We start from the raw sequence: 23,252 nt of genomic DNA, 5'->3' as shown, positions 1-23,252 counted from the left end.
TACCTTCCGAGAAAGAGAAACCAGATCGTGACTGCTCTGAGGTGACCAAGAAAGTTTTCGCAAGCCGCCCGTATCTGCGTGACCAGGCCCTAGAGAACCCAGGCCTCCCCTTGTTCAGGGACGGTGGCAGTTTCATCACAGAGGGCGTTCGAAAGGCAGGGTATGCGGTGACATGCCTTAATCCAAGCTCTCGCCATTAGCAAGGACAAGCGAGTCAACGGACTCCCGGTACACCTTTGCTACTGTACACATACATGGGGCAATCTACAAAGACAGGGGCCTCCTCACCACGGCGGAGAAGGCGATCAAAAACAAGGAGGAAACACTAAAGCTCCTCGAGGCCGTCTGGCTTCCAAAAGAAGTTACAGTTCTACACTGCAAAGGACACCAGAAGGGAGACGACCCTACAGCACGAGGAAATCGTCTAGCAAAGGAGCCAAGGTGGCAGCTAATAAGGAGGTAGACACAGCTCCCTCCCTTATCCGCGCCGCGACCCCCACCAGGAGTTCAAAGAAGAAATTGTCCCCCGGTTCGGCCTGCCGGCCACAATCCACGGTGAAAATGGACCTGTGGACATTATACAAACTTTAACCAGCTCCCTCAAAGCTTTACAATGCTTACCGGCCTCAAAGCTCAGGGAAAGTAGGGCGAATGAATCTCACCCTCAAGGGAACCTTAGCCACGTTCTGCCAGGAAACAGACCTCCCATGGCCGGACCTGTTGCCCCTGGCCCTCCTGCATGTCCATTGCACACCAGGAACTCAAGGTTTGTCCCCTTTTGAACTAACATATGGAAGGCCCCCTCCATGTTAGGGAGCCTCCCAGAAAGGAAATAAGAAAACAACTTCAAGCGTTAGGGGCCACCCTAAATGAGTTTCAACGATACCCTCGAGAAAGCACCAATCTCTTTAGGATCCCCTGTACATCACTTCTCACCGAGGGACTCACTCTAGGTCAAAGACTGGAAAAAAGATCCTCTCAAACCACAGTGGACTGGGCCTCATACTGTTATTCTGGCCACCCCCACTGCCCTCAGGGTCACAGCTATCACTCCACGGGCCCACCACTCCAGAGTCAAGAGGACCAATCCCGAGGAGCCTCAGACTTGGAAGAATGACCCAAGTCCGATCTTCAGCCCTGCTCCAGCCACACCCTGGAAGCTGGCTGGTCTATGCAGGGCAGAAGCTTGAGGACTCACCAGTCCTATAAAATAAATAGACTGTTCTTACTCCTTGCCATCAGATTGGCAGAGGCTGCCCCAGAAAGCTGGGGAAACAGTGAGAGGTTCCTGTCCGCAATCACCTTCCTCTTATGGATAGGATGTTTTGTTGGTTTTGATTGCCTCTAATCTGGGCCCCACTGTGGAAGAATCTGGGGGGTTTAAAAGCTTAAATGTGGTGTAACCTCTTTCAGTCTGCTGGTTTCCCTGCGAGTAAGGTTGCCAGTGCCATTTGGGGGAAGTGTTTGCACTAAACTATATGCCTCAAGCTTCAGGAAAAAGAGATTAAAAGATTCTCAAGATAAAAGTTGGTGCTTAGATTACCCTTCAGTCTTAAGGCTTGGGCTAAACGAGCAGTGTTACTACCCGTCCTCCTAGGGGCAGTGCTAGCCACGGGGATAGGGACATAGGCTCTTGTGTGGGACTAACGAGTGGCCAACTCCCTAGTGTCCCTACAGAGCCAAATAAGTTCCCTGGCAGGAGTTGCCCTCCAGAACAGACGGGCACTTGACCTCCTCACTGCCAAGAAAAGGGGCACCTGCATCTTCCTCAGAGAAAAATGATGTTACTTTATAAACCAGTCAGGAACAGTCACAACCAAAGTCAAGGAACTGAGAGAAAGGACCAGCCCGAAATAAATAAAGATGATGCCCTCTAATACGGCCTATATCCGTTTAAAGGGGCATCAAAGGGGGGAATGATAGGGGGAAATCTGTTATAAGACGGCCAACAGGACTGATAGGGGAATTCCAGTCCCTGCCACAAGACTCCTGTTCTGGGGTTTTTTTCCCACCCCGCTTGCGGTGCTCAAACAGACTATAAGTTGTCCCCGCTGCTTAAGCTCAGGACTCAGACCTCTGGAGGACGATCTCCTCTGAGCCCACCAGTGTAAAATAAACCTCCCGCCTTCCAAGATCTCCCAGTGCCGCTTGGTTCTTCTGCTGGGTGATCCGGACCAGTTTCCGTAACAACACTACCATGCAGGTGACAGTCTGGTTATGCTTAACCTGAGACTAGGAAGTAGTCTTGATGGGAAGGACTTAAACAAATAGAATGTTGGAACTAGCAATACAGATACACCTAGTGGAGTGTTCCTCCCTCGATTCTCCTGCAGTATACGCGGACCAAAGATCTTTCTTGAAGGTGAAATATGTAAGACAATGAAAAAGTACGGGCGCTTCGACTGACGTGAGCATCTATGGCTAGAGGTCCCTACTAGGTTCCCCCAGGTGGACTTCAGGAACTCCATGAACCCCCTGAAATAATGACACACGAAACTGCAGGTGCTGGTGTTTTCCTGAACAAAACCATTATCTCTACGGCTCACAGCACTTCCCTACATTTTTCAAAACGCATGATATAGAAGGGTTTAAGAATCTCTACCCTAGGGGTCTTGCTGTTTGAAAACCAACAGAACGGCAGTGCTGGCGACGGGCTGAGTGACCCATTTCTTTCAATGCTCCCCTCAGGACCCGAAAACGACGGTTTTCTCCCCTCTCTGGAAGCCAGGAGACAAGGGCCCGGGGCAAGGGTGCCCCACGACCTGCCCGTCCTCGGCAGGGGGCACTCGGTAAATACTTGCCGTAAACACGAGTGAACGAGGTCTACAGGCTCGTACAGAGCGGAGGGCTGGGGGAAGCAAAGGCCGCGGCGCAGCCCCCGCGCACCCACGTCCGCCAACCTCGGGCCACCGTGGACCGCGACCACTGCCACTTCTCGGCGTCGCGCAGGGGATACCAGCGGCGACCGCCGCGCCTCCTTGGCGCTCGGCGCGGGCCGCTACGGGCAGACGCAGGTATAGGCTGCGGAGGCCGCCAATCCCGACCACGGCGCCGTGCCCCAGAGCCCCCTGGGGGACGTAGGCCCCGTGAGCCCGCCCGCCCGCCCTCCGATTGGCGTTGCGTACCCCCGGAGCCCCCCGGGAGACGCAGTTTAGGGCACGCCGGCCCGGCGCGGGAGACCCGGGCCGTGACCGCGCGGCCCGTGGGGCGCCAGCCCCCTGGGCGGGTCGCGTCTGCTCCCGCTCTCCCTCCCTCGGGTCGAGCCCTCGCGGCCACGGCGGAGACCGCGTGCGGTGTGGTTGTCGCTCCCAGCGCCTGGAGCCGACACTTCTCTTTTATCCTCGGGCTGCTCTTCCCGTACACACACCCCGTGCTGCCCGAGCAGCCTCCCCTGGGAGCGATTCTCCCACGGGGTTGCTGCCGGGCGGGAGACCCGCGGAGCGGGGTCTTCCTGCCCCCACGCGCCGAAGTGAGTGCGGCCGCGGGAACCGCGCGCCGTGGGCGGAGGGGGTCTCGGAGGTGATGGCTGTTCGGGGACGGGGATCTTCCGTCCGCCCCTCGGACGCCAACCACGACAAGCCCGGCGCTGAAGGAAGGTGATACTGACTCACGGTGCCAGGCTCTTTTGCATACATTATCTCACTGAAATTCCCAAACCACCCATTTGACTTAGAGGAGACCAGCTCAGAGAAGTCGAATAACTGGCCCCCGGTCACACAGGTCCTAGATCTCGGAGTCCCGTTTTTTCCCCCACTACTTTGTGCACATTGGAGACTCAACGACAGTTTCAATACAAGGTGCTGAATGACCGAAGCAGCACTCGGGGCAGCTTGGCCGCGGGGAGGGGGGTGGGGTGGGAGGCGGTAAGGAGACAGGGAGGTGGGAGTGAGGGCAGGATAATGTAAACCAAACCTCAAAGGATGCCAAAGAAGGGAGAGCAGTTGCCTTCTAGGCAACTGGGTTTTTCTCTTCACTAACCTGTAAGCCTTTGACGGTCAGGGACTGTACGCCCACAGCCAGCCTCCTAGTAGGGTCCCTAAAAATATTGTCAGAACAAATTTTTTTCAATGTTTTAAATTGTAAAATGTCTAAATACAAAAAAAAAAAATTGTAGAGAATAAAATGAATACCCTCTTACCCTCTATATAGATTTAACAATCAGAATAAATGATGTATAGCACTTTGTACCTTATGAAGCTTCTTACTGGGCGTTAACATATTGCAAATGAAACTCATTGGTGAACCAACCAAGGAACTATTCGACACCACAACTGCACAACATCCACAGTTCAAGGCCACCCACAGTAGCCTACCTTGGGGATCTGGCTTGCTCTCCGTTTCCATCCTGCTCGGGAGGTTGTAGGTGGCCAAAGAACTCGGTTTGTTCTCAGAAAGCACAGTTACAAATATGTGTCTCAATGGGAGGTTCATTGCCTGGAAATTCACTTTGAACTTGAGAAGTTAGCCTCTCAAAGTCTCAGATTTCTCCCTTAAAATTTAATAGACTGGAGTGTAGGGAGAGTTGGGTCACAATGGGATCTATTATTTTCAGCATCGTATTAACACAGGAACTCACTCTTCCATGATCTTGCCAATGGTTCGTTCTTTTTCTCAATAACAGATATGTACTATATTTAAATACCATAAACCTTTATCATGATGGTTGGGGGGGGGCAGGACTGATACCCCCTTGAAGGCAAAGCTAATTATAAAATACTTTTTAAAAATGTTTTTTTTTTATTTTTTTTAACGTTTATTTATTTTTGAGACAGAGACAGAGCATGAACGGGGGAGGGTCAGAGAGAGGGAGACACAGAATCTGAAACAGGCTTGAGGCTCTGAGCTGTCAGCACAGAGCCCGACGCGGGGCTCGAACTCACGGACCGCGAGATCATGACCTGAGCCGAAGTCGGACCCTTAACCGACTGAGCCACCCAGGCGCCCCTTAAAAATGTTTTTAATGTTTATTTATTTTTGAGAGAGAGAAAGAGATGAAGTGCTAGTGGGGGAAGGGCAGAGAGAGAGGGAGGCACAGAATCGGAAACAGGTTCCAAGCTGTCAGGGCAAAGCCCGATATGGGGCTCTAACTCATCAACTGTGAGATCATAACCTGAGCCGAAGATGGGTGCTTAACCGACTGAGCCACCCAGGTGCCCCTCAATCAAACATTGTTTTTTTGTTTTGTTTTAATTTTTTTTTTTACATTTATTTATTTTTGAGAAACAGAGTGAGACAAAGTGTGAGTGGGGGAGGGGCAGAGAGAGGAGACACAGAATCTGAAGCAGGCTCCAGGCTCTGAGCAAGCGGTCAGCACAGAGCCTGACGCGGTTCTCGAACCCGCAAACTGTGAGATCATGACCTGAGCCGAAGTCAGATGCTCAACTGACTGAGCCATCCAGGTGCCCCCCCTCAATTAAACATTGTAAAGACATTCTGAGAGGGGCGCCTGGGTGGCTCAGTCGGTTGAGTATCTGACTTTGGCTCAGGTCACGATCCCATGGTTCCTGAGTTTGAGCCCTCTGTGGGCGGGCTATAATCTTCTTTGCATGTTTTTTCATTAAAAAAAAAAAAAAATTACTGGAACCTCAAAAAATGGAAGCTTAGTGATCTTCTCTTGACCTAGAGGCCTCAGTGGCATCAAAACACTACCTTATAAGTCCATGATCCAGAAATGCCCGTGTTGCAAAATTATCACTGCAATTGCAAAATATCCTGCTGTGGACTGGAAAGCCCAACTTCCTACCCAATCCTGTCGTTTGTACGTGAGCCTCAGCTCAAAGGAGTTTCCCGGCAAGGGAAGACAGGGCATGTTGTTGTACTATTTGGTTTCTGTCTCGGCAGGGGGAGGCTGCCTGCGAGGTAGCTGTGTTACTGCCTTCTGGAAGCTTGTACAGGTCCTGGTCCCAGAGACGCACAGTCAACACCCTTCTTGCCCAACCTGAGAATATCACACATCTAACATTTGCATCACACATATGCATTTGGATCCATCCATTTTTTTAGAGAATATGTTGGGTTTGGGGTTATTTTTCTCAGGAGGATCCAGAGAACCAAAAGCACTGGATACTCTGTAAAAATACGAAGTACGAGGACTGACTGGACAGTAAGAAAAACTCAACTAAGCAGAACTCAATCTAAGAACGATCCCAGGCTGGTCACACACTGGCAGGTGACACACGGTGCTGTTTGTCCTGCCAGGCATCGGAATGTTGTAACTGACCTGTGGTCAGAATGACCATTTTGAGCCTCCTTGGTCAGCTGGAAAAAGTGACATTACTGGTTAGTGAGGAATAGTAAAATAATAAATTATTATCATGCACGGGGCGCCTGGGTGGCTCAGTCGGTTGAGCATCCGACTTCGGCTCCGGTCATGATCTCACAGCTCACGGGTTCGGGCCCTGTGTCGGGCTCTGTGCTGACAGAGCCTGGAGCGTGCTTCTGCTTCTGTGTCTCCCTCTCTCTCTGCCCCTAACCCACTCGCATTCTGTCTCCGTCTCTCTAAAAAATAAGCAATAAATACATACATACATACATATCATGCAGATGGACAATATTGCAAAGTGGCTAAAAGAGGGAGTTTGAATCCTGGCTGAGTCACTGGGCAAGTGGCTAAACCACTAATCCTGGCTGTAAATGAGGATGGTGAATCCTGCCCTAAGGGCTGCTGCAGAGATTCCAGGGATCATGCGTAGAAAGCAAGCCGTGCCTGGTACAGAGCACGCGCCGCTGGAGGGGAGCTGTGTTACCAACCAAACATCTGTAAGCCGAAAATTTCATGACAAAGACAGAAAGTTTAAACCAGGACTTGCAAATGACACCGACTAAGTGACAGAAAAGTCGCCACTTTGCATATACCATTGTAGCAAATGATTTAGGAAAGGACTGCCGCCAAATGCCAAAATCATGGGGTGAAAGACATTTCCACACACTCGGGCTACTTATTAATTACAAAGAAAAAATACAGACATCCCAGGGAACGCCTGCATGTACCCTCAGTCTAGTAACAAGGAGACACCCAGACAGATCTGAACTGAGGGACATTCTGCTTGGAACGCACTTTTCAAAAACATTGTCTTGACAGAACTTTAAGAGGTGGGTAAGTGTGAGAGTGTTCTAGATACAAGCAGGCCACAGAGATGTGACAACTAAAAGTGATGCAGGATCTCTGACTCAGCCCCGGATCAGGAAGGGGGAAAAGCTGTCAAGGACATTATCACCACGGCAACTGAAGAAATCTGATTATGGATTCATTAAACTATGATAATGATGTTAATTTGGCAGAGTGTGATGACTGTATTCTGAGTATTTAAAATATCCTTGGGGCGCCTGGCTGGCTCAGTCAGGGGCGACTGGCTCAGTCAGTTAAGCATCCGACTTCAGCTCAGGTCACGATCTTGCAGTTTGTGGGTTCGAGTCCCAGGTCAGGCTCTGCGCTGACAGCTCAGAGCCTGGAGCCTGCTTCGGATTCTGTGTCTCCCCGTCTCTCTCTCTGCCCCTCCCCTGCTCATTCTCTCTCTCAAAAAATAAATAAACATTAAAATAAATAAAATAGTATCCTTATATCCTCGTTCTTAGTACTTAGGGTATCTGGTATGTGGAGTAATATCTGATAATGTTTGAGATTCATTACCGAATGGTTCAGAGGGGGAAAAAATGAAAAAGAAACTTCATGCATGTGTGTATGTAAGAGAGAGAATCACCAAGTACTGGGAGATGGGAACAGTTGGTGAATCCAGGTAACTCTTCTCGACTTTTCCGTAGGTTTGAAATTTTTCAAAACAAAAAGTTGGGGATAAAAATCAGGGTATGCAGAAAGACAGAAGCAGTTAACTGTGGCAGAAGTCAGCTCACCACACATACGACTTGCGTTAGCTCTGGAGTGACTTCTAGAACCCCACACTGGGCCATGAGCTCCAAAGGACACCTATGCCTTTTTCACCCTTCTTTCTCCAGCATCCTGGCATGGTGTCCAAAATATGTGTTTAGGGCACCTGGCTGGCTCAGTCCATAGAGCATGTGACTTTTGATCGCCGGGTTCTGAGTTCAAGCGCCGGTTCAAGCATTCTGAGTTCAACTGAGTTCAAGTTGGATGTAGAGCTTACTTTAAAAAAAAAAAAAACAAAAAACTTGTTATACAAATGTGCGTGGACCAGCACCCTCCCTCGGAGGTATGCCCTCAGGAAGCCAGGGCAGAGTAGGAAACAAGTCGGTTTGACATTTCCACGCAAGGTGTTTTGAGGCCTTCACGATGCTGCAAGTACCAGACAGCTGGACCTACACCAGCAAGGGTGACACCAGGGCTTGTGTCCTGGCAGTGCCCTTCTGGCTTCGTCTCCTTCTTGGTGAGGGAAGGGCAAAGCTTGTGGGGCTGCATTTGTTGATTCCATCCCCCCCCCTCCACATTTTCTCTGGAGAGTCAATAAAATCCCAGGAGTCTGCAGGAGAACAAGTGGCCAAGGGGACTGACCCTTTTCCTCTTCAGCGTGGGACCAGGGCTTTGTTCCTATTCCCCACGCCCGCCCCCATATCCTGGGAGGAGAGAGGGAAGCATCTGAGTGCCTACTCAGGATGAAGGCTCTGGAATCCGATCCCAGACCCCCTTCCACGCACACACATATTTACCCGATGCTCTGCAGGCCGGTATGTGGAAGTGAGGGGTGGGACATCTGGAGGACCATGTGTCGGGAAAGGCGTTGTGCCCTCCCAGCCCTCTCCAAACCTGTCAGAAAGAGAACATGAGCCAGTGATGACACTGGGAACAAACAAACAATGACACTCACAGCTCCATTTTCACCAGAGTGCGGAGTGTTTCCTGTGCCTTTTCCGTTATTTCACAACCTGTCTCTTTTTACTCACCCTCTGGGCTCCAGGACAGAAGCTGTTTCAGACATCTGGCTCCGGCCTCTCCTGGTCAACACCATGATCAAGACCCCTAGTGACCATCTGCTGCACTCCCTGGAGGGGCTGGTGCCCAATGACTTTGAGAGGTTCAAGTTTAAGCTCCAGAACACCAGCCTGGAGAAGGATCAATCCCGGATCCCCCGGGGCCAGCTCCAGAAAGCCAGGCCAGTGAAGCTGGCCACCCTGCTGATCACCCACTATGGGGAAGAGTGTGCCGTGCGGCTGACCCTGCAGGTCCTGAGGGCCATCAACCAGAACTTCCTGGCAGAGGAGCTCCACAAGGCGACTGACCCAGGTAAGCAGGTCCCATGCCCTTGCATCCTGCAGCACGACTTCGGGCTGTTCATGGGGTGGGGCGGAGGTGCAAGAAAGAACTTGGTTCTGGACCAGTGTGTTGTGACCTGAGGATTAGGAGTCCCGGGTTTCCCAATGACCCCAGTGACACTGGCCGAGCAATTCCTTTCTGCCGCTCAGGTCTTTGGAGCTGGGTGAGTATAGCCAAAGCTCCCAAAGGCTTAAAAAAAAAACAAAAAGACTGAGATTCTGACTGTGGGACAGAATCAGAAGAGTCAGGAGCTAGATGCCTGATCTTACAGGATCCTGTACTTCCTAAGTGCTTAACGCTTGTGGACCGACAAGTATCTTGGGGAGAGGACCCACCTAATTTCTTTTGAGCTCTCTGACCCATTTCACAACGGTATTCTAAAATTCTCAATCCTTTTTCTTCCTTTCCTCCATCTTTTCTCTTCCCTTGTTTTCCTCCCTTCTGCCTCTTGTTCTTCTGCTCCTGTTTGGTTGTAAGTTTCTGATTTCACTACACTGTGATCGACGAATGTGACCTATTTGATGTTTGCTTTTAAAGATTTTTTGTGTGTGAGATTTGGGGGGAGAGCTAATACGTGGTCGGCTTAAAAAAATATTCTTTCTCACTTCTCGGCCTTTTGGCTAAGATCAAGTGTAAAAAAACATACTCTTTAGTGTTTGAGTATTTCTTCTACCTCCAGACTCCAAGGACACATTAGAAATGCTTTCCATGTGTGTTTTTTGAAGTAGAAATGTTTAAATAACATGGAACTTCCTGCTCTTTGAAAGAGTGATGGATTAAACCGTAACCGGAGTCTAGAGTCATTTGATGAGAATTTTTTTTTTTTTTTTTTTTTGGATGAGGAGAATTTGTAAGTTTCTTTGTTATGTTTTAAAACCTGGTTATTAGCATCTTCAGGGCTTTCCCCCGAGTTCTGGAGCCAGTTCCAAGAACTTAACATTTTCCTAGGAAGCAACATGTTTTTACAACAGCCAAGTGTTTTAAACCACTCTGAGGTCATTTCAATAAGAGCTTCTTCAAACGAAACATTAAGGTGCTAATTACAAAAAATCTTCATTTCTTTACTAGAGTAGCAGTTTTCAAGTTACATCCCAGGAAGATATCTCAGGGATTCTTTGGAATGTCAGCAAATACTTAATTCAAATTTTATTAACTTTTCGGGGCGCCTGGGTGGCTCAGTCGGTTAAGCGTCCGACTTCGGCTCAGGTCACGATCTCGCGGTCCATGAGTTCGAGCCCCGCGTCGGGCTCTGTGCTGACTGCTCAGAGCCTGGAGCCTGTTTCAGATTCTGTGTCTCCCTCTCTCTCTGACCCTCCCCCGTTCATGCTCTGTCTCTCTCTGTCTCAAAAATAAATAAATGTTAAAAAAAAAAAAACATTAAAAAAAAATTTTATTAACTTTTCTAACTCACAAAACCAACAATTTCATATTAACATGTGTCATTAGGGGCGCTTGGGTGGCTCAGTCAGTTAGTCTGACTCTTGGTTTCGGCTCAGGTCATGATGTCACGGTTCATGAGTTCAAGCCCCGCATCAGGCCCTGTGCTGGCAGCATGGAGCCTGCTTGGGATTCTCTCTCTCCCACTCTCTCTGCCTCTCCCCCGGCTCATGCTGTGTCTGTCTCTCTCAAAAAAATAAATAAAAACTTTAAAAATAAACAAATAAAATAAAATGTGTCATTAACTGAATTTTGAAATTCTGGAGGCCACCAGGGTGACAGTTTGTACTGCACTTGAACTCTTTTTTTATGTAGACCTTGGAATTAAGGCTTTCCTGTCACTTCTGTAGTGAAACTATATCCTCAAATTTCCAAGCAAATAGTTAAAAAAAAAAAAGTCACCATTTAGACTTACTCATCTGTGTGTTAGGATTTTCTTCACATCGTGAAACCAAAGAATAAAACAGAAGTGAGTTTCTGAAGTTTTAACAGAGTCCTTCAAAACCTGTTTTCAAATTTTTGTGCCAAACACCTTAATACTTCTTTATTGAAGGATTTTATAAGTGAGCTTTGTACATGTATAATCATGCACACACTTATAGAAGTAAACTAGGGTTTTTATGTATTTTATGTATTAAGAATTCTGTGTAAGACTTTATATTGGATGTTCTCCTGTCAAAGACGTTTGAAAAGCACCATTTGGGAAATATATAACAACTAATTAGCATTTTCTTATTTGATGGTAATTGACTGCTGTTGCCTAGAACGCTCTGAACTTCTGTAATTTTTTTTTAGACAGAGCACGAGTGGAGGAGGGGGAGAGAGGGAGAGAGAAAATCTTTTCAAAATTTATTTGTTTTTTAAAAAGATAGAACGCACATGGGGGAGGGGCAGAGAGAGAGAGAGAGAGACAGGGAGACACATATTCGGAAGCAGGCTCCAGGCTCGGAGCTGTCAGCAGAGCCCGATGCGGGGCTCGAACCTGTGAACCACGAGGTCACGACCCGAGCCGAAGTCGGACGCTTACCCGACTGAGCCGCCCCGGTGCCCCAAAACCTCTGTAATTAAGAGGATTCCCCTTCTCTCCCTTCTCCCAACCCCTGGCCTCGAGCACCACACATTTTCATGCCTTTGCATCTTGCTGTCTTTGCAGAGTCTCTGATACAAGAAAGTGGCGCAGATGGTTCAGCAATGTCTTGTTCCTCCGGGGAGAATAAGCCCAAAGGCCTGAGGATACCAGATGTCCTGGAAGGTGACAGGCAGCGGCAAAGTGGTGACGGGGCCCCCAGTCTGCCATCCAGCCAGCCTGAGGCTGGAAGGGGGACCCAGAAGAAGCCTCAGGGAAAACGGAGAGATCAGAAGACCTCTGAAGGCCTGGATATGCTGGGCAAGCCAGGGGCTAGGAACGTGACTCTGTCCTGCAGGAAATGCCCATTCTCTGGCAAGCTGCAGGGGGAAAGGGGGATCGATCCCAGCGTCAGTCTACGCAGGAATGCCAGCTTAGGAAGGCTCCAAGGACTGAACTATGGGTCGCTTCCTGGGTCCCTAGGAAGGACAAAATCCAAAATAAATGAAGCACATTTACCTTCTGCACAGAAGCGCCCCAGAAGTCTTGAAATTACCATTTTTTCAGGAGAGAGAGAAGTCCCCAATCCAGAAACTCTTCTGTCTCAAGAGAAAATGAGAAGTGACAATCCAGACTCAGCAGCCACCCTCAGTGAAGTGGCCACTCTGAATGTAGGGGCTACTGTGACTCCAGAGAAAGGCGTTAGGAATCCAGAACATTCCATGAGCCTGAAAGGGGGAGCATTCAGGAATACACTTCCCAATGTATCGTTGACTAGAGCAAAGACGACGTGGGAGCATCCAGAATCTACAGGACCTTCTAAGAAAAACGGAATTGGGGGTCAAGAACCCCCTGAGGCCTTGACAGAGGTGGTAGGCGGTGAGCTCCATGAGCCTTCAGATCCAGAAGTTCCTCCTTCTTCAGGTGAGAAAGGACCCCAAAACTCACAAGACCTGGCATCCTTAGAGATGGTGACCAGTGCAGGTGTTCCCGCACAAACCTCCTTTTATCCCCACTGTATTTATGTCACCAGATGCCTGGGTTTCCCCTGACATCCCCGACCCTTTGGGAATCTGAGGTAGGATGTGAATCCTGAGAAAATGCACGTATGCACATCTTCACAAAATGCTGCATCAAAGTTCAGCAAGTCAGTTCTTAGACACCCTGAAGTCCTTTAGAATTCCAAGGGATTCATGGACTCCAGCTTGAGCATCTGGGAAAGACTGGGTAAAAATACCCGCTTCTCACAATGACCCCATGGCAGTATGTCACGGGGCCGAGATTCTGCCATTCACCCCTCTCTCTGGGCAGCAAGGAGAGCTGCTGGCTAAAATCCTAAATCTCTTTCACTTAGGAGGCAGAAATTAGGATTGTGCTGGGTTGTGGGTGACAGAAATGCCAACGTAATGCAAACTGACACAAGCTAGAAGTTTATTCTCTTTCATATACGTGACTCACAGGTGGTTCATAACAAGGAACCAGGCTCCTCCTGCTTTTCTGTTCCACCAAGTTGGCTCTCAAGCTCATGGTCTCATTCCGAGCAGCAGGGTGGAAGGACAAAGGAGAAGAGTATCACTTAGGCAAGATTTCCAGAAGTTTCTAGAAGCTGCTCGTGATGCCTCCATTTATATCCCTTTGGCCAGAAAGCAGTCAAATAGCCACACCTAACAGCAAGGGAGGCTGAGAAATGTAGGGGTTTGGAGGGGGGTTGGGGGTGGGAGGCAGCCATCAGTTGATGGGAAGCAATCAATTCTGTGATAGGAATTCCTGGGACCTTGTGAGAGAGGGTGGGAGGGGACTGATAGATCGTGTTTCCGTTTCTTGTACCTCCTGTCATTTCTGCCTCGCGAAGTTGTGCTGTGGTCCTGGGGCACAGCTGGTCGCAGCTGTTTGTCATCATGGTGGGTTAAGCCCTTCAGCCTTATAAAGTCAAATCCCTTTCTTTACTTCTGCTTAAGACTTCCTGAACTGGATGGGAGGAGAGGTCTTTCACTGCACACACACTTCTCAACTCCTTACCATGTGCCATCGACTCTCCTAGGGGTCAGGCTGCGAGTAAATCCACGTCCTCAGGGAGATCCCGCTCACGTCTTGAGCAGCCTGGGCGGTTTTCAGCGGCAGAGCAAACACTGGTCAGAATGTCTCGCTGCCTTTATATCACCTGCCAGATCCGCGTCTGTGTGGGAAGAAGGCATAGAATTTATAACAAAAGACCCTTCTTTAGGATAAATACCCAAGGATTGCAAGTCTCAGGACTGCCCTGAGATCTAGCCCTTAGCCCTCAGTTCCAGTGGGCGGTTGACTGCCTTGCTGGAGCGAAGTCAGGGGAGGACAAGCTAGAAGCGGCCACAGTCTAACCAGGAACTCGTGTGTCCCAGGCGTGGGCTCGCTCCCTCTGCTGTGCTTGGTAGCACCCCTGCATCACACCTTGGCTTTGTCACTCAGGAACTTTTTCCACTGCCGTGTCTCCAGGGAAGCCACGGGATGAGGCTGTGTATGTCCTTGGCCGTGCCCAGGAAGGAGACCCGGTTGGTGGCACGCATGTGCGCGATTCCTGCAGACGCTCCGTGGCTTCTAGGGATCCCAAGACCTCAGACAGCTGCTCAACTAGCTGGCTCCAGAGCCAGGCCCCACTCTTGGTAAAGAACTCAGGAGACTGCAAGCAGCAGGAGGGCCTGCAGATGACCAGCTTGAGCCCCAAGGTCCTGCCACAGTGTGAGCGACATATGAGGCAGGCCCAGTTGCTCTTCTGCGAGGACCACAGGGAGCCTATCTGCCTCATCTGCAGGCTGAGTCAAGAGCACCGAGGCCACCGGGTGCGCCCCATCGAGGAGGCTGCCCTGGAATATAAGGTAGGGCTTCCTGTTGTGGCCGGGGGCGGGGGGCTTTCTCTGCCGGTCACTGGGACATGCCAGGGCAGCTTTATTTTCCCAACAACCCTGGGGGGTTGATGCATTAGCCAGCATTCTTGGGTTGTAAATGACAAAACACAACACAAACCAGACCAGCAAGGAGGGAATTTAGTGGTTCATGTAGCTGAGATCCGAGGGCACTGGCTTCAGGCATCGCTGAATGCAGGTGCTCACAGGTCTTTATGAATCTCTCACCACTTCTTGGCTCTGCTTCCCTTGTGAGATGGATTCATTCTTCCTCTTTCCTGGGCACCCTCCCTATGCTCTTGGCTGCAGCACCATCCGCCTTACTCCCTACGGCAGATTTTTCCCTCTAGAGTTGACACCAACTCCAAGTTTAAACTTCACAAAGTGCCCCTTTTCCAGGAGCAAATTCAAAAGCAGCTGGAGTATCTGAAGGAGTTGAGAAAATCTGGGGAGGAGCAGAGATCTCAGGGGGATAAGAAGACCGCGGACTTCCTGGTAAGGCCAGGGGTGTTCTGTGGCCAGTCCTCGCCTGGATTCACCCCTACAGAAGGAGGGAGGGGACCAAGTGTGAGCAGGGGGGGGGGGTCCCCAAATTATGTTCTGGTTCATAGGGAAACAGAACTGATCACATATTTAGAACCACCTGCTTTTGGGGCTCCTGGGTAGTTCAGTCGGTTAAGCATCTGACTTTGGCTCAGGTCATAATCTCACGGTTCATGGGTTCGAGCCCTGCATCGGGCTCTGTGCTGACAGCTCAGAGCCTGGAGCCTGCTTCGGATTGTGTCTCCCTCTCTCTCTGCCCCTCCCCTGCTTGTGTGCACTCTCTCTCTCTCAAAAACAAATAAACATTAAAAAAAAAAATAGAATCGCCTGTTCTTGACGGGGCAGGAATCCAAGGATGAGCTTGCCCCTGGAGAGGGAGACCCACCTCCAGCAGGGAAGGGAATCTCCGAGGGCCCTGTGTTTCTCTTACTCGCCGCAAAATGGTTCAGCAAATCTAACACCAGTGGCTGTTGCTGAGGGATGGGATTGAGGAAATGGGAGGTGAGACTTTTCCATTTTGTTTTATTTTTTTAAAATCTTATTTATTTATTTTCAGGGGGGAGGGGCAGAGAGGGGGTAGAGAGAGAATCCCAAGCGGGCTCCAGCCTGTCAGCGGGGGGCCCCACTCAGGGCTCAATCTCACGAACCGTGAATTCATGACCTGAGCCAAAATCAAGAGTCAGATGCCTAGCCAACTGAGCCACCCAGGTGCCCCAAGACTTTTCCATTTTAAATAGTCCTCTGTATCGTTTTTATAATTGTTGTCCATTTTATTTTTTTTACAAACACCATATTGATTTTTAAAATTCAAATGGTTAAAGTCGACATTTCCTTTGAAACTGTCACTCTGTGGTGCCACGTATTTCAATAAATACACTTGTGGGCCTTCCTCTGTGGAACTTGGACACATAAGTTGCTTCCTTTTTCCCTGCAGGCGAATTCGCCTCCCCGAGTGAGCCTTAATTTGCCTGACGCGTTTCTGTGGCCTGGACACCATCTCCTACCACACCACAATGGGGAACAGGCAAAGATAACAAAGGGCAGGAATGGGGACAGGCATGGCATTGGCCCAGGTGTCTGACTTTTGGGAAACTCATGAAGTGTAATAAAAGAAAACCCTATCATCCTAAGTGGCTTGGAACGTGTGGGGGAAGGAGAGGTCAGGGATGCCCCTGTCATGAAGGCGAGGCAGAGCCTGGGTCGCAGGGAAACTCAGGTGGACAGGAAGGTCTGCCCTTCCCTTAAGACACTCACAATGACATGAGCCCCTGTAGAAAGGTGATGTTGTTTTCCCCTTCTGTTCTTCCTCCTTCTTTCAACAGTCAAAAAAAATTTTTTTGTTTAATCATATGGTAGGGGGAAGGGGAAGCTCTTTTTTATAGCGCAATGCCAGCTAAAACAAATATAGAAGAATAACTGAATTAGAAATTTTCCAGGGGCACCTGGGTGGCTCAGTCAGTTGAGCGTCTGACTTCGGCTCAAGTCACGATCTCACGGTTCATGAGTTCGAGCTCCACGTCAGGCTCGCTGCAATGAGCGTAGAGCCCACTTCGGATCCTCTGTCCCCCCCGCCCCCGTCTCTCTCTCCCCTCCCCCACACCCTCTCTCTCAAAAAGAAACAATAAAAAACATTTCCATTATACGAGCACCAGTATAAGAATTGACATCAGCAGGGATCATCGACAGATGCTAAAAGTTTCAGCAGGAGATTGTAAGAGAACAGGATACTGACTCCTCCAATTACTTGATAATTATAAAGAAAATAATGTATATTTACAGTGGAGAGATGCGATAGACCCCTCCTCAACCAAGTGACGATCTCAGTCTCACAATAACAGTGAGGGGCAAAGTGGACGCTCTGCCTCCCCGTGCGATGTGCTAGGGAAGCCAGAGCACTAAGTATATGGTATTCTTGTCCACGACATGTAGCCGAATTTAATCATGGGCAAAACTATCAAACGATTTTAGAACAGTAAACATGACAACTGGCCTGTCCTCTTTAAGAAAGAAAAAAGCCAGTGTTGCTACCATCAACAACCACCACCAAAGGTAAGGAGACATTTTTGGTTCAAAAGGACCGACGATGCTTTTGAGCCAAAAATGAAACGACTTTTTTTTTAAGTCCAGATCCTAGAGGATCCGAAGGGGTTTCTCTCTCCACGGAGGAAGGGGGAGGTGCCCTAGAGCCACTTCACCTCTCTGCAGGAACTCTCTAGTGATGAGGAGAAAGAGGGTGGTAGAGTATGGACCAAGGGCTGACCTCTGTGCAATGGTAGCGGAGGTCAAGTTCACTTCACATGAATGGACGACGGCCTCCATTCAGAGCCACACTGAAGACCTTCTACATGCCAACACTTTGACAGGGAGTGAGGTCTCCCTCCTGGACGATCTGGTAGTTATAACCTCGTCCATTTATGACCCCAGGTAGAGGCCATCCACACGCTGGCTTTCAAGGAAGAAAGACGGTGACGCCGGGTATCTTAGTGTCCTGTGGCTGCCGTAACAAAGTGCCACGGACAGAACGGCTTAAACCACAGAAGTATATTCTCTACAGTTCTAGAGGCCAGAAGTCCAGCATCAAGTTGCTGGCAGGATTGGTTCCTTCTGAAGGTTTTGAGGGAAAGACACATCCCGGGATTCTCCCCTCAGCTTGTTCGCCTTCTGCCTACGTTTCTTCACATGGCGTTCTCCCCGTGTGTCTGTGTCCCAACTTCCCCACTCCAGGATGACCTCATCTTAACTAATTGCATCTGCAATGACGCTGTTTCCACATAAGATCATATTCTTTACGTAGTAGAGGCTGGGATTTCAACATAGGTATTTGAGGGGATACAAATCAACCCATGATACTAGGTTTCAGGGCATTTTACGAGAGCCACCCCCTGCCACTCTCAGTCTGTTCTGGAAGGTTCTGTCCATTTTGCCTCCTGCTCTGAAATGCAGGCCTCCAAGAAGCTGAGGAAGCCTGCCTCTTACCCATCGCCAGGAGGTGGGCTTCTGGGGATTCTCTGGGCACACACATCCAGCACACTGCACAGACCCCCTACACCTTTCTGTTCCCCAGAAACAAATCGAAACCCGGAAGCAGAGAATCCGGCACCAGTTGAAGCAGCTGTACCATTTTCTGGAAGAGCAAGAGAAGTTCTTCATGGCCTCCCTAGAGGAGCTGGGCCAGACCATTGGCCACGTCAGGGAGTCATACAGCACCCGAGCGTCCAGAGACATCGCCCTTCTCAGTGAGCTGATTGGGGAGATGGAGGTCAAACAGAGCCAGCCGGAATGGGAGCTCATGCAGGTGAGTGTGGTTGGACCCGGCCTTCCCCTGCCCGCTGTGCCCAGCAGGACGACATGGGCTCCCGGCACTGCAAGAGTTCTACCCAAGCCAGTACAGGACGAGAGTCTTACGCCCAGATCCCTTTGACGAGCTCTCAAGAGCCCAGGGTGTCCCAGCATTCAAGGGATCCCCTGGCATCTCTGAGAAGAGAAAAGCAGGGCTTGGGTGTGGTTCTGCTGCAAGCCCCACTGGGCGATGAGAATTAGAACTGGGGAGAGGTGCCCACTTCTACGGATACCCTGGGGCTGAGAGATCGGGAGGAAGGGTCAGGAGTCAGCACAGCCCCTAGGAGACTGGTAATGGAGAGCTTCCCTCTTTTCTCTCCTAGGACATCGGAGTCACCCTGCACAGGTACCGAGAGGTTCCCTCCTGTTTCCTTGGGTGTGCTACAGGAAGCAGTAGGGGAGGCATTCCTAGGAGGGAGATGCTCCCAACCCCGGGTTTGTGACTCCTCCTGGGCTTCTCCCATCTCCTGCAGCTTGCAAAGGCCTTTTTGGATTTGTGTAGGGAAAATGGGAGTGTGATCAGGAGGGAGAGCACGGGCTGAAGACCGGAAAGAACAAACACAGCCTGTGGTGCTAACGGTGGTTCCTAAGAAACCTCCCTAAAGGCGAATTGCCTCACCAAAACTGTTCCTGCAGAAGCGCCTCCCTCCCTGAGCCCACGAGTGCTTCTGGGGAGGGAAACGCCTGCTAAGGGCGGAGATGCTATGCCCAGCCCACAGGGGAGGGAAGAGAAAGGGAGAGAGGACGACAGGGGAGGGAAGAGAAAGGGAGAGAGGAGGCTGGTTATAGTCATCCTGGGAGCTTTACAAAAGCCTGACATCCAGGCCCTGGCACACAAATTCAACCCAAATCTCCAAGAGTCTGACCCTGGCATCATTTTTCTTGTCCTTTCCCCGTTTTTTTTTTTTTTTTGGTTTTTTTTTTTTTTTTTTTTTTTTTTTGGTGGTGGTGGTAAAACATATCTTACATGAAATTTACCACTTTAACCATTTTTAGATGTACAGTTTAGTGGCATTAAGTACATTCGTATTATCGTGCAACCGACACCACCCTCGTCTCCAGAACTTTTTCATCCTCCCAAATGGAAACTTCATACTATTAAACCTTAACTCCCCACTGCCCCCTCACCCAACCCCTGGCAACCACCAATCTACTTTGTGTCTTTGTGAATTCGACTACTTGAACCGCTTCAGAGAAGTAGAATCATTCCGTATGTGTGCTGTTGTGCCTGGCTTATCTCACTCAGCGTAATGTCTTCAAGGTCCATCCACATTATAGGATGTATCCGAATTTGGTTCATTTTTTTTAGGCTGAGAAATACTCCATTGTATGTAGACACCAATATTGTTTATCCTTTCATCCATCAGTGGACACTTGGATTGCTCCCACCTTACAGCTTTTGTGAATGATGCTGCTACAAACACATCTGTTTGAGTCTCTGCTTTCAATTCTTTGGGGTATATACCCAAAAGTAGAATTGATGTGTCATATAGTAATTCTATGTTTGGTTTTTTTGAGGAACCATTATACTATTTCCCACCGTGTCTGCACCATTTTACGTTCCTACCACCAATGCACAAGGGTCCCAATTTTTCCAGGTCCTTGCTAATACTTGTCATTTTGATTTTTTTCAAAATAATCATAGCCATTCTAATGAGTCATATCTCATTGTGGCTCTTTGTTCTTATTGTCATTTCTATTTCAACAGCAAAAGACCGAAGAAGTGTAATTAATTTGACCTAGCTAATTCTGGGCTGAACATTTCAATATCAGCACCATTTTCAGGCCACTATTAAAACTGATTGTGGTTTTGATATCAGTGTTTTTTAAAAACCCCTAGGTCATGCCAATCTGGGGCCAAAGTTGAGGACCGGTGTTTAAAACTCAAACTCCAGAGAAGACTTTCTTTGCAAAACCCAGGCAGACTGGGTGTGCCCTGTGGAGGTTGCACCTTACTTCCAGCTCATGGGAACTACCCCTAGGCTCCCGCCTTCTCTGGCCAACAGTCTTTTTTTAATTTCAGAGAAAGAGAGAGTGCTCGTGGGGGAGGGGCAGAGAGAGAGAGAGAGAGAGAGAGAGAGAAATCTTAAGCAAATTCCAAGCTCATTGTAGAGCCTGACTCGGGGCTCAATCCCATGACCCTGGGACCATGATCCCAAGATCATGACCTGAGTCAAAATCAAGAGCCAGATGCTCAACCGACTGAGCCACCCAGGCGCCCCAACAATCTTTTGTCTCTAGGGCCAAGATGGTGACTGTCCCTAAGCCATGGGCCACTCCTCCAGAGGTGGAAAAAAAGATGCACTTGTTCTACCAGAAATCGGAGTTTGTGGAGAAGAGCATGAAGTACTTCTCGGGTAGGTGGGCTAGGAAGAAAATGGGAGGTACCTGGTGACTTCCTCCCTGAGATCCACATAGCCCAGAACCCCCTGGCATCTCTTCCCCATCTCCCACGGCCATTCTGACGCCACCTTCAGCCTCTTCCTGATCTGTCCCTAGCCACGGAACCTAACTCAACCTCCCTTTCTTCTTTTAGAAATTCTGCATTCAGAAATGGACACCATCAACGGTGAGTATAGTGGTGGTATAATGTGCTTGCCAGGGGTTACTGTGATATTCCCTGTGCTGGACTTCTGGGCATTATTATTATTATTTTTTTTAATTTTTTTTTTTAACGTTTATTTATTTTTGAGACAGAGAGAGACAGAGCATGAACGGGGGAGGGTCAGAGAGAGAGGGAGACACAGAATCTGAAACAGGCTCCAGGCTCTGAGCTGTCAGCACAGAGCCCAACGCGGGGCTCGAACTCACGGACCGCGAGATCGTGACCTGAGCCGAAGTCGGACGCTTAACCGACTGAGCCACCCAGGCGCCCCTGGGCATTATTTAGAAGAGAGAGAAACACGTGTATCAAAGGCAGAAGAAAGCCCTCATAGGCTCTGTACTGGACTTGTTGGTTGGGTTGTCTCATCAGACCACAGAGTCTCCAAGGCAGACCCTGGGGTCTGGGAGGAATGGGGTTAATCCAAGCAGAGGAAGCAAGGTCCTGAGCTGGGATGGGGGTCCTTGTCTGTCCTGGTTGCAGTGACCAGAGTAGACTTAGCCTCTCTGAATTGGGATGCTCAGGGCTCCCCCCTCTCCCATCTTGTTTTTCTCTATAGTTCCAGAACTGATTTGCGCTCAGACACATGCCGGTAAGTGCCCAGACCAAGGCAAGTGGCCTTCACCTGCTGGGTCCCCGTGCTGACCTCCACTGAATTCTAGAAGAATGTCCCTTTGCATGTTTCCTGGAGGTGGGGAGGACCCTGTGGGGATGTTGCCCATGGACCCCCAGCTAGGTATTCTAATTCTCTCTGCAGTTAATGTGATTCTGGACACAGAAACTGCCCACCCCAATCTCATCTTCTCTAATGACCTGAAAAGCGTGAGACTTGGAAACAAGTGGGATCGTCTGCCTGACAGTCCAGAAAGATTCGATAGTTGCATCATTGCCCTAGGCCTTCCAAGCTTCCTCTCTGGCCGCCATTATTGGGAAGTGGAGGTAGGAAACAAGACAGGGTGGATCCTGGGTATCTGCAAGGCATCCATGAGCAGGAAGGGGAACATGACTCTGTCACCTGACAATGGCTATTGGGTGGTGATGATGACAAAGCGAAGCGAATTCCAGGTGTCCACCATTCCCCCAACGCGCCTGCAGATGACGGAACCCCCCAGACGTGTCGGCATCTTCCTCGATTACACCACCGGAGACATTTCCTTTTACAATGTAACAAACAAGTCCGTTATCTACACATTCACCGGCTTCTCTTGCTCTGGGCCCCTTCAGCCTATCTTCAGCCCTGGAACACATGATGGAGGGAAGAACACGGATCCTCTGATCATCTGTCCAGTGGGTGGCCAGGGGCCTCCCTGAATGCCCAACACTTTGCATCTCTCTTCTGGCTCCCAGCCTTGTATCTTGAATCCGTATACTCGACTGTCATTATTGAACACTTACTGGGTTTCAGCTGCTGTGGGTAATATATTGAGTAAGAGAACAGCGTCTGTGTCCAAAATGCCTATGGGATGGTAGCAGAAATAAGCTAGGTACACGAATATTGGTAAAACAAGAGTGAAGAGAGCACATGTACTGATGATACCTCAAGGGAGGAAGTACATGGCTGTTGCTTAATAAATCCTTGTATGAATTAGCACCCTAAGATGCCCCCGAGACAGAGACCTCACCCTCAGGTTCCCTCAGAACTCTATGGCAAAGATGTGTCCCTTCATTCCATCCCCCTCTTTCCTTGAGGACTTGGAAAGGTGAAAAATCAATCAAGCAGACTGGGCCTCATAAATAAACCGATTTGAAAATTTGGTCGTCATCGCACTCGGTTTGCACTCAATTTGTTGTCACTTAGTCGGTCACTGTGAGATCCCACTTCCCTACTGAACACCACGAGAGAGATGGAGCTGCTCGAGTGGGAAAAGAGACACACATTTCAATTCAAGTGTCAGCTTTTTAAAAAAATCTGTCCTGATCCATGGAGAACCTGTGGAATATTGGGTGTTCTAGTTCAGGTACGCCCTCTGTCATCCCCCATTTAAAGAGATGCAAAGAGAAAGGATGTAAGAGGGAGGGAGAAAAGAATCAAAAGAATATTAGACTCTAAACCTCTCCTACTCCAACTCCTCTTTCCACTTTCACGCTAGAACCTAGACTGGACTCAAGTTCTCCACAGTTGTGGCCAGAACGTGAAACAAGGCCTTGGTTCCTTCCTGG

General features: G+C 49.3%; 1 protein-coding gene and 1 long non-coding RNA gene across 5 annotated transcripts in view; one reads left to right on the top strand and one right to left on the bottom strand.

Moving 5' to 3' along the window:
• The window catches only part of LOC109278233 (uncharacterized), a 35,234-nt gene that overhangs the window by 8,188 nt on the left and 3,794 nt on the right, over positions 1-23,252 (bottom strand). For 2 of the 3 annotated variants that reach the window (XR_002085551.2, XR_002085550.2), the window contains exons 2-4: positions 13,749-13,905; positions 8,623-8,719; positions 4,946-8,101 (exon numbers count right to left, since the gene is read on the bottom strand). This is a non-coding gene — a long non-coding RNA (uncharacterized LOC109278233). Of the gene's footprint in view, positions 1-3,978; positions 4,037-4,945; positions 8,102-8,622; positions 8,720-13,748; positions 13,906-23,252 lie in introns of those variants that run through there. The other variant, XR_008419161.1, reaches the window with a different exon arrangement.
• Positions 8,728-22,850, top strand: MEFV (MEFV innate immunity regulator, pyrin). 2 transcript variants are annotated; one of them, XM_019468365.2, is made up of 10 exons: positions 8,728-9,196; positions 11,817-12,608; positions 14,202-14,581; positions 15,008-15,103; positions 18,216-18,446; positions 18,814-18,836; positions 20,732-20,847; positions 21,027-21,059; positions 21,652-21,684; positions 21,850-22,850. In XM_019468365.2, exons 1-10 carry the CDS (start codon positions 8,770-8,772, stop codon positions 22,401-22,403), a joined length of 2,685 nt encoding a protein of 894 aa, XP_019323910.2. In that variant the 5' UTR covers positions 8,728-8,769; the 3' UTR covers positions 22,404-22,850. The 2 variants fall into 2 exon arrangements, with proteins under 2 accessions (XP_019323910.2, XP_019323908.2); XM_019468363.2 differs by having other exon boundaries at positions 11,817-12,653.

The sequence above is a fragment of the Panthera pardus genome, unplaced genomic scaffold, assembly GCF_024362965.1.
Source record: "Panthera pardus isolate Hobbes unplaced genomic scaffold, ASM2436296v1 HiC_scaffold_4, whole genome shotgun sequence".
Taxonomy (NCBI): domain Eukaryota; kingdom Metazoa; phylum Chordata; class Mammalia; order Carnivora; family Felidae; genus Panthera; species Panthera pardus.
The sequence above is the reverse complement of the archived record's forward strand: the minus strand, read 5'-3'. Positions and strand labels throughout refer to the sequence as shown.